Genomic DNA, 15,926 nt, shown 5'->3' with positions numbered 1-15,926 from the left:
TTTTATGCGACCACAGTTTATTGGTATGGATTATAAAGTATTGGTTTGAAAATGACACTTGCCTACTCAAAAGGTAATGAAATCACTCCTCATTTGGAGAGGTATTTTGTACTTCTTTAGATGGTACTTGTGTAGAATGAAGATAGCCCCCAAGACTGAACAAAACAGAGGAAGATTGTACACATTCTGAAATGATACCCTTTTTCATGCTTACGGTTTTGTTTACAGAAAGACAGACTTCTATGATGTCATCTATGATGGCAACAGAAGTCATGTGTGTAGTCATTTTGTACTTCCTATATATAAAACAACAACATTCAAAATCGTACATGGAATTCTCATTGTAGATAATGGTTTGTTGAATAGAATGTGAGAGATAATGGAATTGTTGTAGAACATCTCTGTTATGCATTATATACAATTTCATGGTAAGTTTGTCACACTGACAATCAGTCGTTTGAGTCTCCAGCACATCACACTACCCATCCTGCTTTCTGCTTTACGTTACAAATGGATTGTGATAAAAAAATATGGTGGGAAAGTCCCTACCAATAAACAGTTCTCTTTCCTTTGAATCCCCGAGACCTGCATCTTCAAAAGCCAATAGAAGTATGGCAACAACACTGATTACCCTGCATAGCACTGCTCTCAACCAAAGCAGTTTTTTTCCCAAGACAGATTTAGTTCATCTCATGGTTATAAGTGATAGCTTTGTTGGTCACCAAGAGTCTGTGAGAACTGCCATCGAACAAACATCTCTGTGATTTCTTTTGATACACTTGCTTTTGCTTTACAATGTTATAACCGGGGTTTCTGTCTCAATATTCTGTCCAGCGTAGCATTTAAAGTGTCTTTGTCCTGCATCATTTCACACCGACCTCAATTCCAACCTCATCTAACTGATGTGTTTTCCTACAGATCTGGAATATGGACAAGCAATTTTAAGGACAGCCGTTAACTTAGTTACTCATCCGCAATCGTATAATTCAACGAGCAAGCAATAGGCATTGTGGCCATGAATAACAAAGTCCTGAAAAAAAACAAATGTATATTTTTGTTGTACTTCAGGCTAGAATGAATCGTCAACTGTGTGCTTACTCGGTATGATCCCAGTATTGTATATTTGACAGTTGTCCTAAATCAGGTTTCATAGCAAGTTTTAAAAACTGTGCCATAAACAGTGCATCAGATATGCTTGTTCTGTGTTTTGTTGCAGTCACATTATCAGGAAGGGCTGCTTACCTACAGATAATCTGCCTGTACAATGAAAGTAATGCATTTGTCACCCTACAAGGGAGGGTATGAGCTCAGTACTGCAGAGGACCCTTAAGGAGCCATTCTTAAATGGACATAAAGACTTATGAGACTGCTAGCATTGGCTCCCTTGGAAATAATTGGGAAATAATATGGTTTTAATAGACTTCCCGTGCTCATAATCACCCGCAAGAACCCAGTGCACTATATTAAATGGTACTGTAGGATGTAGAGAATTGGATTCGTATAAAGCTGAAGTTGGAAAGAGGGAAAGTAATTGGACGGACGTAATTAAGCTTTCCCCTTAACAGCGGTTTAATCATTACATTTCTAAAGTGACTGGTAATGCATGCAGTTCTCCCGATCCAGTGCCCTTTACTTATGCTAAGTTAGCAATTTATTAGATGCAAATTGAACAATGTGAACGCAAAAATGTGTTAAGTCTGCAGAAAACTGTTGTTAACCATTTAATCAACAAGTTATTTTCAACAATGATGCATACATAATATATTAGCAGTTGTATTGCATTTGATGTTAATCAGAATACACTGTTTAACTTAAATCCTGCTTAAGACTTACACTTCCTGTGCATCACATTAAAAGATTGATGATATTCATAAAAATAAAAAATAAAGAATTGTTGTAAAATAATTGGTCCATTACTCCACAGACTTAACGTCATCAATGTTCTTCAGGCTTGACTAGTTTTGTTTTCTGACCATTCTAAGGACTCAAATTTGAGTTCATTGCTATGAATGAATCATCATTCACCGTTAAGAGGCCTGTTGTGCGGGACTACCAGTAACTGCTATGTTATTAACCCGTTAAGGAGTAGCGTCACACATATGTGATTCTGAACATTCCAACCGACTATTTTCCGATAGACAAAAACTATATGACAAACGCTATAGTATGGCTTCAAAATTTACAATTAGGAGGCTAACAAGTAACACTAGCAGGTAGTAGCATTGCTACGAGTATTATGCTAGGTTGCTAGGTAACGGAAGCTAACTAAAACTAGCTAGCTTCCGTTTTGGAAAAATAACTCACTCCTTAAAAGGTTTAAGAGGCCTGTTGTGCGGGACTACCAGTAACTGCTATGTTATTAATGTACTGTATTGTACCGGGAGTCAAGTGGCTAAGCGGTGAGGGAGTCGGGCTTGTAATCTGAAGGTTGCCAGTTCGATTCCCGGCCATGTCAAATGACGTTGTGTCCTTGGGCAAGGCACTTCACCCTACTTCCCTCGGGGGAATGTCCCTGTAAGTCGCTCTGGATAACAGCGTCTGCTAAATGACTAAATGTAAATGTAAATGTATATTCCATAATGTGTCTCCTTCAGGTTCACGTATACGCTGGGGGAAGGGATGTGGCTCCCACTGAGTAAGAGCTTTGTGATCCCTCCTGCTGAGCTCGCTATCAACCCTTCAGCCAAGTGCAAGACTGACATGACTGTCATGGAGGATGCCGTGGATGTGAGGTGAGCAGAGATCTTTTTCTATATGAACTACTATGGTAAATTTTACAATTAGGGATGATAGTAATGATGATAGTAAGATGATACAAATTGGATTTATTGGTCTGTGGAATATGCTGGTTTTATGATGAATTACAATTTCAATCTCTGCAGAAAATACAAATACAGTATGTTGGAGTCTTTTTTAACTTTTGTATCTTTATTATACCACCTTTTTCTTACAGCAGAAAATGTACGTGTCTTATTACATTCAAAGTTTTTGTAATGTACACTCATAAAACGTTCCAGACATCACAAGGGTAGTAATGGAACACTAAAGTTGAGCAAAACATCTATAACATTGCAAAAACAAAAGCAGTGAGACTATGAAATTTACTTTAATTGAATTGTTAAATGGCTCATTGCTTTTGAGAAACACAATTTCTTGAGGTTAGGGGAAAAGTAAATCTCTAAAGCAATAAAACAGCAGTGTACTGACATTAATACAATACCTCAACAAAACCTTTGCAGTAATATCCATGCATAGGGTATATACTAGGGCCTCCAATGTTTTAGGATGCAGTTAATGTACTATATGCATCGGATATTGTATGAGTTGAACTTTTCATTTCAACAAACCTTGCCCCCTAACATTCAATCAGTGATAAAATCACAGCATTTGTGCACTGCATTTGTGAATCTTGTTAACTTCATATCTTTGTACAGTGGTATTCACAGTCGAAAGCACAACACTATAGAGTACTAAAGTGGATATATATAATTTTTCTAGAATGTCTAACTATGGAGATGCTTGTCATAATGGAGACACCTTAGTTGCAAAAGTTGCTGCTAATTAGTGAGAAATAATTGTTGATCGGTTGATAGTCCACTTCTTGCTAATCTCAGCTTGTTAAATAACTTTAATGACTTTAGAAAGGGATATATTTGGGACTATACTGTACCTTTAAATTAAATACAGGATGTATACCTAATAGTTGACAGATTATTGTATTTATACAAGGGAATTTGTAACATACAGTATGCCAGGTATTAGTTTACAAAGTTGAACAACGATTGCAAAAATGTCAAACGATTGCAAAAAACATCAAGCCTTTTAGCCTGTTATCCAGCAGGCTTGATACTAATTCCTGCTAACTGTATGCAATAAATTATGATTCATAAGTAATTTTTTACGTAATAGGTGAAAGAAAATGTAACCTCTTAAAACATCAGTTAATTTCAGCTCATCCCCAGCCTGCACCATTTCTACAATGATAGTTACAGTCATGCCCAGCCACTGCATTAAAGGTGCCAACCCTAAGCGTTATTCAGAAGGTCATTTAAAGTGTTGAGTTCAAAAGTTATCAGTCTCAGTTATAAAGGGTTTTATACGGTTTCAGAAAGTTGGATGTAATATTAGTTGGAGGATGACTTTTTCCTGGAAGAGTTTGAATCCTATTACTAAAAGGGCAGATTTCCATGTGATTAATTTGTATTCTTTCCAGAACTTGACTAATTTTCAGACATTTGGATCTCTTTTTCTCACTCTTTGTGAGTCACTACAATTTCTGGGAGCTTTCTGTGCTCCACCAGCTTAGATCAGGTTTCAGAGATTCACAACTTAAATGTTTGAATTTCTTCTCACCATCTGTTTTCCACCTGTTGTACAGAAGTCTTTATTTGAAAGTCTGTTTACCACTTTAACAGAATCACTGGTACCAACAACATTTCTTTACATGCCAACACAAAAGCTCCACAAATTACTCATAACTTCTGCCTTTCAATTGACATTTTGTAATATAAACCTTTAATTGCACTTTAAATCATTTATATTTGTAAACGTATGACATTATTGCGAGAACACAGTAATTAGGAAAACTATTCTGAAAATGGCAGTAAACTATTCTTGTTCTGACATTCATGCAGTACGGTGATGTGAGGTGCGTGTAGGCAATAGGAAGATAAAAAAACTTAACACGGTAGCATAGTGTTTTCCCATTATCAAACCAAACTTTTTAAACTAATAAAGTCTAATGCCAGGCAAATTACAGGGTGGACAAAAACAGGAAGACAGTAAATGATTTTCACTGCCAGTAGACTGAAGTAAATGACCAATCAGCCTGTCCAGATTTGAAATCGCATATGACCTTCTTATTGCTTAGATGCATGTTGATCATAGTCATAATTTATGGTTAAGATTAATTGCACCTTTCAGACATAGACGGCCACCATGAACAGACCACTTAAACATAAGCAGGTAGTATTTAGTGGCAGTTGAGAGCCAGAATGTATGGCAGTTTCCCATCAAACCTGAACAAAGAACTGTCACAGCAAAGCAAATTGTATAATTAAGGCTGCACTAGGTACTATAAAATACATTAAAATCTGAAACAATTCTCAACTCACGGAAAAAAAATATATTGTCTGAACTTACAAGCTTTCCTCCAGCTCAGGTTTGATTGACAGTGGTTTTGCCAAATTAGCCAAAGAGGAAAGCCTCGCCAAAGGCTATTGGCTCGAACATAATTGACTGGATTGTAGTGGTTGCCCAAAATATTTGAAATTTACATTCCACTGGAACTGAGCAGTCATTGTTGCTAAAATACTCTCAGAGGGCCTTGTTAGCTTACACACCATGTTTTATGGGGGACACAACCTTTTTGGACAAAACAAATGTATGCCCAAGAAATGCATAATAATTCTGTGCAATTTCAATAGAATTTAAAACTGTACATCAAGTGCATCATTATATTACTGACCAGTTGCATTGCTTTCTTTGTCAACATGAAGACCACATGATCAATTATAAAATACAATTGTTTGTTCTGGGAAAATCTGTCTGACTTTGAGAGTTAATGAAACAATATCATAAATCATAAGAATATTTGTTTTAGGCGCTGGCAGAGCAATACGAAGACTGTGCCAGTGTATAAAAATGAAACTTGCAAAACAACGGAGGTCATTTATTTCCTCTCCCAAGGCAAGGTTCATGGCAGTGTTATTATAAACGTTCTCTGTGCATCAGTGCTGCATTATTTCATTTTACCAGCATGGTTATTTAGTACCTTAAAGAACGGCAGTGAGGACATCAGTGCTATGCTATTCATCATTGCTAGCTCCTACAGTAATTCATGTTTCAATTTCATCATCTTTATATTTCAACCTTGACAAACCATTGACTGTTGGTAGGGCAATGCAGATGGCTTTGACGAAGAATATATTCATCTTAAAAGCCATAGCCTCTTGTGACACTTTGAAACGGTTTTGCTTTTCTGATTTAAAGAAATGTATAATTAATGTATTCTCGGATGTGTGAGATTGCAACTTTAATCAATGGAACGTTGAATCACTCTACAAATTCAGATACAAGAAAATACTTGGACAGAATCAACAAGTTACATACTGCAACAAACTTATTTAGCGTTAACATTTTCTCTTACAGAGAGGAGCTGATGATATCCTCCTCCTTTGATAGTCTTGAGGTTCTGCTGGACTCTTTCGGGCCTGTGAGAGATTGCACCAAGGACAATGGAGGCTGTAGCAGAAATTTCCGTTGCATCTCTGACCGCAAGCTCGACTCCAGTGGATGTGTGGTGAGTCAGTATTGCCTGTGGGAGTCTCCCTACTCTCTTCCTCCCTCATAAGGCTGTTTAGCAGCCATGAAATGAGCCAGGCTCGTTTGCTTCATGCGCCATCTGTCTCGACATCCACTAAATCATACACCTCAATGTTGTTGTTTTTTTTTTTTTTCATGTTTCAAAGAATCTTTGTCCGTATTTTGGTTCTCTTTCAGCTCCAAATGCATACAGTAGTTTTAGACAGCCAATGTTTATCAGTGGCGTTTTGACAGTTTAATGGAATTTCAGGTACTGTGAGGAACTGAAAGATTTCTACTACAGTAGGTGCTTTGAATGAGATCCAGCTTGCATTAGCTGACTATTGCTTTTAATCTCCTGTCATAGCTCTGAGCACTCCTACCTTCAGTTTGGAAAAATAAAGCAACACAATGTTGGCCTTCTACAACTACACAAGTAAGACAAATTAGTGAATCATTGAAGTAGTTTACTTTAGTAATATAGTATATTCAATATCGACACTATGAACTTACTGTGTTTCACAGCATATACTTATCAGTGAAAAGCCCCAGAGGGCGTGTGTGTGTTCTTCTTCACTCGCTTGCTCCGGGGTTGAGTGGGCAGTACAAGTATATACTTATACTGAGGGGTGAGATTAACCAATTTAAGTCAGTTAAAAGTAAACCTGTTTTTACATAAGTTGTATGCTGTTGTTTTAAGGTTGGATGTTAATTTATTTTGGGTGAGCAGAATTGTATTATTCAGGAAAAAAAGTTATGTCCCAGTTCAGAATTGAATTTTGTGTACAAAGAACCTCTCAATATTGTGAATCCCTTCATAGCTGTGTGGTCGAAGCATCTGCAGCAGATGCATCCATTTCTATGCTAATCCAATTAAGGCTGTTAGGGTCTACTTGGCTTTGCTGCCTACTAAGAAACAAATGCATGGAAAACCACCTCGTTTATTTCTCTGAAGTTTATACATGCCACAAACCTTACATTTTCCTGACAAACAAATATATCTCCCAGTAGTTGATTATGCCATTTGAAATGATTGGTCTTGTGCACCAAATAGCACTGATGGTCTGACCTTGATGCAGCTGCTACTGGGGTTTTTATTCTGCCGCTGGACTTACTCTGTTATAGATGCGAAAGGTTGAAGACTAACAAGTGGAATCTTTTCCCATAAATTTTAGGACACTTCTTTTGATCTGTCCCATGTGTCACAATGTCTAATAGCCAAAAGCATTGTGATGTTTGAAATTCAATTTAATTTGTCCTGGAAAATATTATTTTTCGTTAATAGAAATGATGACACTAACTAAATTTTCTTCCGGATGTCTATTTAATTTCCCATTTGTTAATATTTTGGTAAGCATATTCTTTATTGTCTATTCATAATTAACTCTTTATTAGTTCAAACAACTAATTTCCTCCATGTTCAGGATCCTGGTATACCCTGGGGAATTTAACCAGCTTCATTTCACTATGTTTCATCACTGGGTGCATTACCTACAGGGATATAAACAGACAGCTATTAACATATAACTTTTAATCATCTTTCAAACATTGAGAACACACTCCGCTAAGGAATGAATCCCTGTCTTCAACAATTTTATCCTAACACTTAAGCATCCGCCCTTGTTCGTCCAGATATCTGAAATGCCCCCATCTGTTGCAAATATTACGTGGCATTTTGTAATTACCTTGTGACTGGGGTATATAAATGATGCTTTCATCCATCTAATCATGGTGGTAAACTGGCTGGGACCCAAAGCCTGATTTCTCGCTAATCAATTAACACCTTGTCTGAGTCCATGCTGCCAGTAGCGTCCTTAGTTTAATATCTCTCCTAGCGTGAGCCGCCTCTGCCGGCTGACCCTCGATGATGTATGACACTCCCGGGAAGAGACGACGAGCCTGCTTCCAGCTCTAAAGTGTAATAATCACCAAATGGTTGATGTGATTAATTAGCTCCTTCTTGTCTCCTGTAAAAAAAAGCGTAAGTTTCCGCTGTCTGACAGTTGAGACATGCCACTAACACAGGCCAATTTGGGTTCCATCCCCCCCAAAAAAACGTGTTAAAATTTGTCATTGTGTGGCGAATGCTGCTTACCTACAGAGTTGTCTTAATTTTACATGGGGTGGATTAGGACTGCTTACACTACCTGGCCACCTGTATGGCGTAGAACCAGATTGGAAAAGATGTATTAAGCGTCTGGATTTGCCTGAACTGGATTTTAGAAAATTTGGAAAATTTACTTACAAACATTTAAGTTAGTATCGTCTTAACCTTTTTCATGTTTTTACATATGCATGTTCCCAGTGGGAGGTTCTATCCTTCCTCCAAACACTCATAAGATTTACAGATCTCTGTTCATAGCCTTCCGACAACATTCCTAAAGAGTGCTCATATATGCAGTTTTGTGCTATTTTATGAAACATACCTGAATGTAGCCTAAGGAGGAAGATTTTGACATGCTCCGATGCTGCTAGCAAAAGCATTTTGTCACCAGATGTATCGACTAACACGCAGACCACATTCAGCCGCAACTTGTCCTGCCGTGAATCACATTTTTCGGCTCTAAGCAGTTGTGAGCTGTGAGTCAATACTTGGCAGAGGTATTCTGCGTGTGCCCTCCTAAAGCGGAGTGCTCAGCACGCCGCCTGTGCCGGTGTTTTCCTCCCAGGATCAGTAGGTGGATTTAAGATATACTCCCATCCTCGCTCTCAAAAATCTGCTGTGTGGCTGCAGTCTCCTGGCGTACAGATGCTGGGGCATGTTAATGCTCTACTGTAATCCCTAAAGCTACCTTTGAAATATGACCTTTTCACTCTGTGTACAGCTTGGGGAAAGGCCAGATAAACTGACAGAAAACTCCCAGAAACAGAGAAACAGTGCCGCAAAGGAATGCACATCACTGTGTGTAATTTACTAGTTCACATTAACGATGAAAGAACACATTGGTTTGTTGTATAAATGTTTTTTTTTTTTTTTTTTTACTGCACACTCTGAATAAATATAATCATATTATGAGTACACTGTTATACACACTCATAACCGTGCGACCAACAATGTTCTAAAGAGAATTCTTTATTTTATATCAGTTTGAAAACTTTAGCTCATCAGTCTCTATTGTTCCTTTCCTCCAATCTGCCTTTTTGGCAAATTAGAGAAGAGCATAGTTTATCCAGCTCTCTAGGAAGGATTTGTTGCTGTATACACTACATCACATATGTCTGATTTCCATAAGCTTCAGGGGGGCTCAAGGAATTTATTTCCATTAAGAAAGTAAGATTAAAAGGCTGTGTGATTGAATGGATCTCTGGTGTACGCTAAATACAAATATTTCACTTATAGGGACAGTATGATCAATTATTGTCTCTTTTCATTTTGTTATTTCAAAGAGAATATATTGTCTTCATGTTGTTCCTGGTTTGGATCATTATGTTGATTCAGTCAGAGTGAGCAGCAGTATGTACTTTATGTAAAAATTGAGTTGTAAGTCCTTCAGGATGAAGTGAATTAGTAAACAAATAAAATAATTTCAGATATAAGCCACACACTTTGGTCTCCTATGATAAATAGCATCTTGTAGCATTTGTGGATTATACATGTGGTGTTTTTGTAAAAAAAAAAAAAATTGACAGAAAAAAATTCTATGACAATGGACTACTAATGATTAACCTTAGAGTATAATAGATATTTGTATACTGTACATTCTCATTACATTATTCATGGACAAATACCCAGATCATGCCTGATGTGGCAATTCCATTTCTATAGTCCTTGGGACTACAGGGAAATTGTTCTAAATTATCTTTATTCCTGTATGTCAAAATATGAAAAGGGGCCTATTACAGGATCCATATGGAGACACAGAAGGTTCGCCAGTGAGGGTCATCAACACATGAATTCCTCTCAGCTCTCCCTGCATTTTCACACAACCATCGATTGCTGAGAGAGACAGTGATTTAAAGAGTCTCTGCCATGAGATGAGTTAGGAGATTCAATGTACCATGGTCTTTACATTACAGGTGATAAATCAGTTGTCACTGTGCCTGTAGCTAAGCGACAAAATCAATAGCAATGTATCCACGGTACGAGGAGTCAGGGGACTCCTGTTAGAATACAGAGCCTGTTCCCTGGATGCACTCAGTCTACTACTGGACATTTTGTAAAGGACCAACACCTCCTGGTGTGATGTTGGACTCCATCAATTGCAATCGACGAGATCAAAGCCAAGCTTGCAAACCGACCCCTTGCACTTTGCTTTAAAGGTGCCAGCAAATTGACAGAATGGACAGGTCATGAGTTAGAAAAGGAAGCCAGTTTATGTAACAGCATGTTTAGCGAACAGCATGTGTCGAGGCTCTGACTGATATAACTAAACACCACCTCCACTTACGTAAGATGTACTTGGCTTAATGCTGCGTGTTTGTACTGAGGAAGTTCCGATACATATTTCATGTATTCCCATTTCACCCCTGTGCTGCAACAGAATCTCAAATGTTAAGGTTTGTAATATCCCAGTCATCCCTTGGCCACATCCTAGGCCATCATGAACTATGGATAGAGCAGGGTAAAGACGTGTCTCATATGTTCTATGCGCTAGAACAGTCTGTAAAATATTTACATTTTTAATAAACAGACAACATCAAACGACTGAGACTTAGAATAAAACAAACTTTTCCGGCAAACAAACACAGCAGTTGAAATCTCCTCCGGGTTCTTGTTAACCTGCCCTAGATAGCAAGTGCTTCGATGCCACGGTATGCTGATCAATACATAAGGAATTGAGAGTTCGTAGACTTTGACAAATTGCTGTCTTATTGCTTGGAGGCAAACTGAGTATTCCCCTTGTTTTTAGAAGCAGTGGTGCCTTGTTAAGAATCACCCCATCAGAGCATGCTTTGAAGCAGAAGGTTGACAGGCACAAGCACAGGGAAGTCTTTGGAACTTAAGGAACAGGCGTTGAGTTTTTATGAGTCCTACATGCCTCCATTAATTTAAACTTTTTTAATATACAGTAGATATTATATTAACATACTTCACAAAAAGTGTTTGAAGCACTGTTATGATAAATTATGCCTGTTAGCAAAAGCCATATTTATTCTATTATTTTCTAAACATACAGAATAGGGATACAGATATGTTGGTAATCAATGATTTTGTTACTGATGATACTTACTACTTAGTTTATACTGTATAAACGACCTTATCATGCACTGTATTATATTAATTACTACATAACTGGCACATTGTGAGGGATGGATATCAAATATATTTCCTTCACTGAGTCAAACATCTTTGCAATCAACTCTTAGTGCCCTCCTGGACTGAGCCCCATGAAGGATGGCACAGGATGTTACGACCACCACATTGGCATTGACTGCTCCGATGGTTTCAATGGAGGCTGTGAGCAACTGTGTCTCCAGCAACTGGCCCCCCTTGAGGAAGACCCTACCCTCTACAACATCCAGATGTTCTGTGGGTAAGAAGACAGCAGATCATGTTCCTTCTTGGCAGAAATATCAAAGTCGTTAAGGATCTCTAATCATCGAACAAAGATATTGTACCGGGTGTGGATTTATTTGCCTCTTGCAAATTGTTAATTTAACCTTCAGTCAAAGACAAGACAGCATGCAGAAGAAGTTAATTATTGTAGACAAATACATTGAGTTCGCAATACTGTTGACCCTTTTTGTACTAAACTAAGATTACTTTTATTCCTATTAACAGTTTGTGCATAGAATGCTAATGATGGATTTTTTGGTGTTTGTGGAATAGAATTAATAACAATGAATTGATTCTACACGAAAATCCGCGAGGTCTATTTTTTCATCTCAGTAAACTATGGTTGGAAAAAGTGAATTTTCGTAACCTGTGGACTGTTTTTCCAGTTCGAAAAAAAAACTAACTGACAGTTAGCTACTGAACAGGAATGTTTACATAATGTTGTGAGGCTATTGGAACACTGTGCACAACCCCCCCAGTCATGTTGGAATGTGTTTAATACACATTTCACTGACTGCACTGTGTGCCCTGTCACATTGAACCCCATCATTACTTACCTTGTTGTGTGGTTGATGTCGTAGCTGTATTGAAGACTACAAGCGGGGCCAGGACGGTCGATCGTGCCAGCCTTTGTCTGAGGCTTGCACTGAGGGACTGGACTGTGGAGAGACTGCTGACATCCCAGCCAACCAGACGGTGTTTGGCGACCTGTTCTATGGCTACAACAACCACACAAAAGAGATTACCTCAGGACAGATCCTCAAGGCTACATTCAGGTAAATTCATTCATTTTGTCATGCTGTTTACAGGCACTTGGTTTTCCCGTCAACTGCATATCTGACAGCCGTACTTCCATGTCAAATCCCAAGGTTACGTTTCACGTGCACACTCTGCATGATCATGAGCTTATTGTACTTATGAAATTCGGGATTGCTTCTTGGATATATTTAAGATCTAAGGAGATGCACAGTCCAGTTTTGATGTTTATGGAGTCCGATGGCAGAATGCTTTGAAGGCAGTTTAATTACCATCGTCCACCCGTGGTGCTTTCCGCTACCGTCAGGAAGTCAGAAGGTCAGGAAAATGATCTGCCGGTCCTGAAATCTAATTTTGGTGTGCATGGATCCTGTAGCCATAGGCAGTTCATCCACTTACAATACGTCACGTGAGTGGCGGAGGAAGGCGAACGAGGAAAGTTAATATCATCAAGCAGCTAAATCTCAAATGCTCTGATCTCATTTGAAAGCACCACCACCAGCGAGTCAGGAGTTTTGAGGCAGACTTTGAAAAGCGCAAATGCTCCTGTGCTCTCCAGACAGGGGCAGCAGGGAGAGACTCTTTCGGGAACTTTGGTTAATGTAAGCCCTAATTACACAAGATGGCAAGGAGTGAATTAAAAGTGACCAGGAGCCAGTGTGGTGTAATGGGAATTAATTGGAGCAGATGAAACATTGGATTTCCTGTGAACAAAAGAGATGCACGATTGTAGCCTTGCTGTGCACCTTGGGTTCTTTACAACGGGAATGCAACTCGGATGTGACAATTCATTTGAAAACAAATAAAATGTTGATAAATGCAGTGCACTAGAGAGATAACTCAGGGAAAAAAATGTTGCTGCCGGTGTCTCAGTAAATTAAACTCCAAACACAGCTCTCCAGGTTACACACTGTATAACCTCGATGATATACAGTACAGTACAGTACAATACTGTGAGAAGAAAACCAGTCACATTATCGTGAATCTATTTAAATTAAATGCAGGAGGCACGCAGTCCATCCATAATAATGCTGAAGCCATCTACAGATAACCTATTGAGAGGAATTGGCCTTGTGTGGCTCTTGCATGATTTACAAAGAGAGGCACCATAAGAGATGTCATCAAAATCTTTTCCTGGGAAAAAGCAAGGGAATAAACCTTTATTATTCTGTTTCATACCCACACCAGTCTCATGGTTGGATTTTCACAGGCTCAACTTCAAAAGTCCCACCCCACAGTTTCGCGGTGCCACAAAGCATCTGTCTCAGTCTTTGACAGCCAACTTCTGAAAGGCAAGATCACATTTTAATACAGTTACAATACTTAATACAGTTTAATCATTAACATAATTTTTATGAAGCAGCAGGAACCGATCAACTTAAATTGTGACATAATAGAAAAGGGCACCCGCCACAGACATAGATAACATAGCATGATAAAAGCAATCTGGAGATCTTGCATCGGCCTAGCACAGATATGATCTCACACAAACATGCACATGCATACCCATAGGCACAAACACACACACACACACTTACACCTTCAAACCTGACAAACATGAACGTCCTCTCCAAGTCCAAATTGTCTAGCAATCTTTTATTTACCGTATCCCCCCAAAAAAGTGACATCTCTACATAGTCTGGCTGGAGAAATAAAAGGAGAGAGTGAGTGGTGTGAGCAGGTGCCCGCTGGCTCTCCACAGAGAATTTGCTGGACTAAGATGAGGCATGCCTGTATACTGTACACACAGTGGGGGCCTTGTCTACTGGATGGCCGGGCTTCAGGCTGTGCCACTGTGCTGTGTCTGATTCACTCCACACAGGGCCCAAGGCGTTGCTTTCATGCTTGTCAGTTCTGAAGCTCTCTTCAAACTTCCCCAAAATACAAGGAAAATAGTTAGTTCTGGATTCCTCTGGGCTGGATTTCAATCTTCATATCATAATTACTTTTTCAGATTTCCGTAAGTTTACATTTAGTTTTTTTGTTGCTGTTTTTTTGATGACTAGAGGCACACAAAAGTTGTCACAATGTTTGCGGAGGATGAGGAGAGCTTATACCATCCCAGAGCCCGACGTGTATGAAGGGAGATAGGATCTCAAAAGGATCCCAGCTCAGATTGCCGTTTGTCTGGAGCCTCAGATATGCTATGTCCCACTGGTCGATCTCTTCACGGCGACTCCATTAGAATAATGAGAGTTAAGAAGCCAAGCTCTTCTCATTATTCTCCCCCTTTGGCTCCAAGTCATTGCCTTGCTCCCTCTCTTCTTCACACAACATGCTCAGAGCAGGTTTTAATGAATATTTTAGTGCCCTTTGTTCTCATTATGGCTGCTTGGGATCATGATTAGGACTACACTCCCAAACTGCTTGGTTGGGTGTTTCCTTGTACCACCCATAGGGGAACACCTTTCTACTCAGTTAATTAAAATATGACATTTCTGTCCAAGTCAGATTGAAGATATTACGGGGTGGAAACAACTAACTGGTGCTCTAGAAGTATTTCCATTCTTCACTCCAAGTCCATTTCATCAGTTGCTTAATCAATATAACCAATAACATAATCAATGTGAAGTATAGTATTTCAAATAGTCTAGGCTTAAAACAGTCTTTCCAATATTGGTACACTGGCGCATTTAAAAGACACAATTCTATTGAAATAACACATTAAAGGGGTAGCAGGTGTTGATTAAATGATGCGTGTATTGAGTTAACATCTCACTACGCATTATCCAAATGGCAAATTATCACTGCCTGCTGATCATTGTACTAAAACACTTGCATGCATTTCTTCTAACAGTTTTATTCACATCTCCAAACATCAGATTTTCCGACAGAGAACAACTGAGCATATTTAGACATTACATCTCTAATGTGTGTGAATCTATGAATTCTGAAGATACTCATTGTTTTAAACTTTTATAAATGTCTGCAAAGAGAACTTGTGAGGTAACTATCTTATACTGTGCCTTTCCCGAAGGGGACCATTTTAGCTCATTTTACACACAATTGCACAGGCGTATTTCACCACTCAATCAAGCTCGAAATGGTATCCAAACCACAGTAGTCATTGCTTGGACATTGAGCACTCCACAGGGACATTGCTGCATTTTCATGAGCCCTATTATGCCAGATGCATTTTTATGTTTTGTTAGTAACCCACTCTAACCTACTGAATCATGTGACGCAATTGATGTCTACTACTGCACCGTTGACTGAAAAACAAGTAATTTAATTTTATCTCCAATACTTTTCTTCAGAAGACTGCATTATTTACTCTTTAATTTGATAAAGGAACTACAGTACAGTACCTTTTCCCAATTCCCATTATATTTTAAGGAATAAGGAAGGAATAAGTGGTCTGGTAAAGAAC

The 15,926-nt window shown here is 38.7% G+C and overlaps 1 protein-coding gene across 6 annotated transcripts in view; it reads left to right on the top strand.

Moving 5' to 3' along the window:
- Positions 1 to 15,926, top strand: part of astn1 (astrotactin 1) — a 107,363-nt gene that overhangs the window by 39,162 nt on the left and 52,275 nt on the right. For all 6 annotated transcript variants that reach the window (XM_062480879.1, XM_062480878.1, XM_062480877.1 and 3 more), the window contains 4 exons: positions 2,595 to 2,732; positions 6,151 to 6,301; positions 11,611 to 11,777; positions 12,382 to 12,576. In XM_062480879.1, the coding sequence (XP_062336863.1) occupies positions 2,595 to 2,732; positions 6,151 to 6,301; positions 11,611 to 11,777; positions 12,382 to 12,576 (651 nt within the window). The remainder of the gene's footprint in view (positions 1 to 2,594; positions 2,733 to 6,150; positions 6,302 to 11,610; positions 11,778 to 12,381; positions 12,577 to 15,926) is intronic.

This window comes from Osmerus eperlanus, chromosome 16, assembly GCF_963692335.1.
Source record: "Osmerus eperlanus chromosome 16, fOsmEpe2.1, whole genome shotgun sequence".
NCBI lineage: Eukaryota > Metazoa > Chordata > Actinopteri > Osmeriformes > Osmeridae > Osmerus > Osmerus eperlanus.
This window is presented reverse-complemented; position numbering and strand designations above follow the sequence as displayed.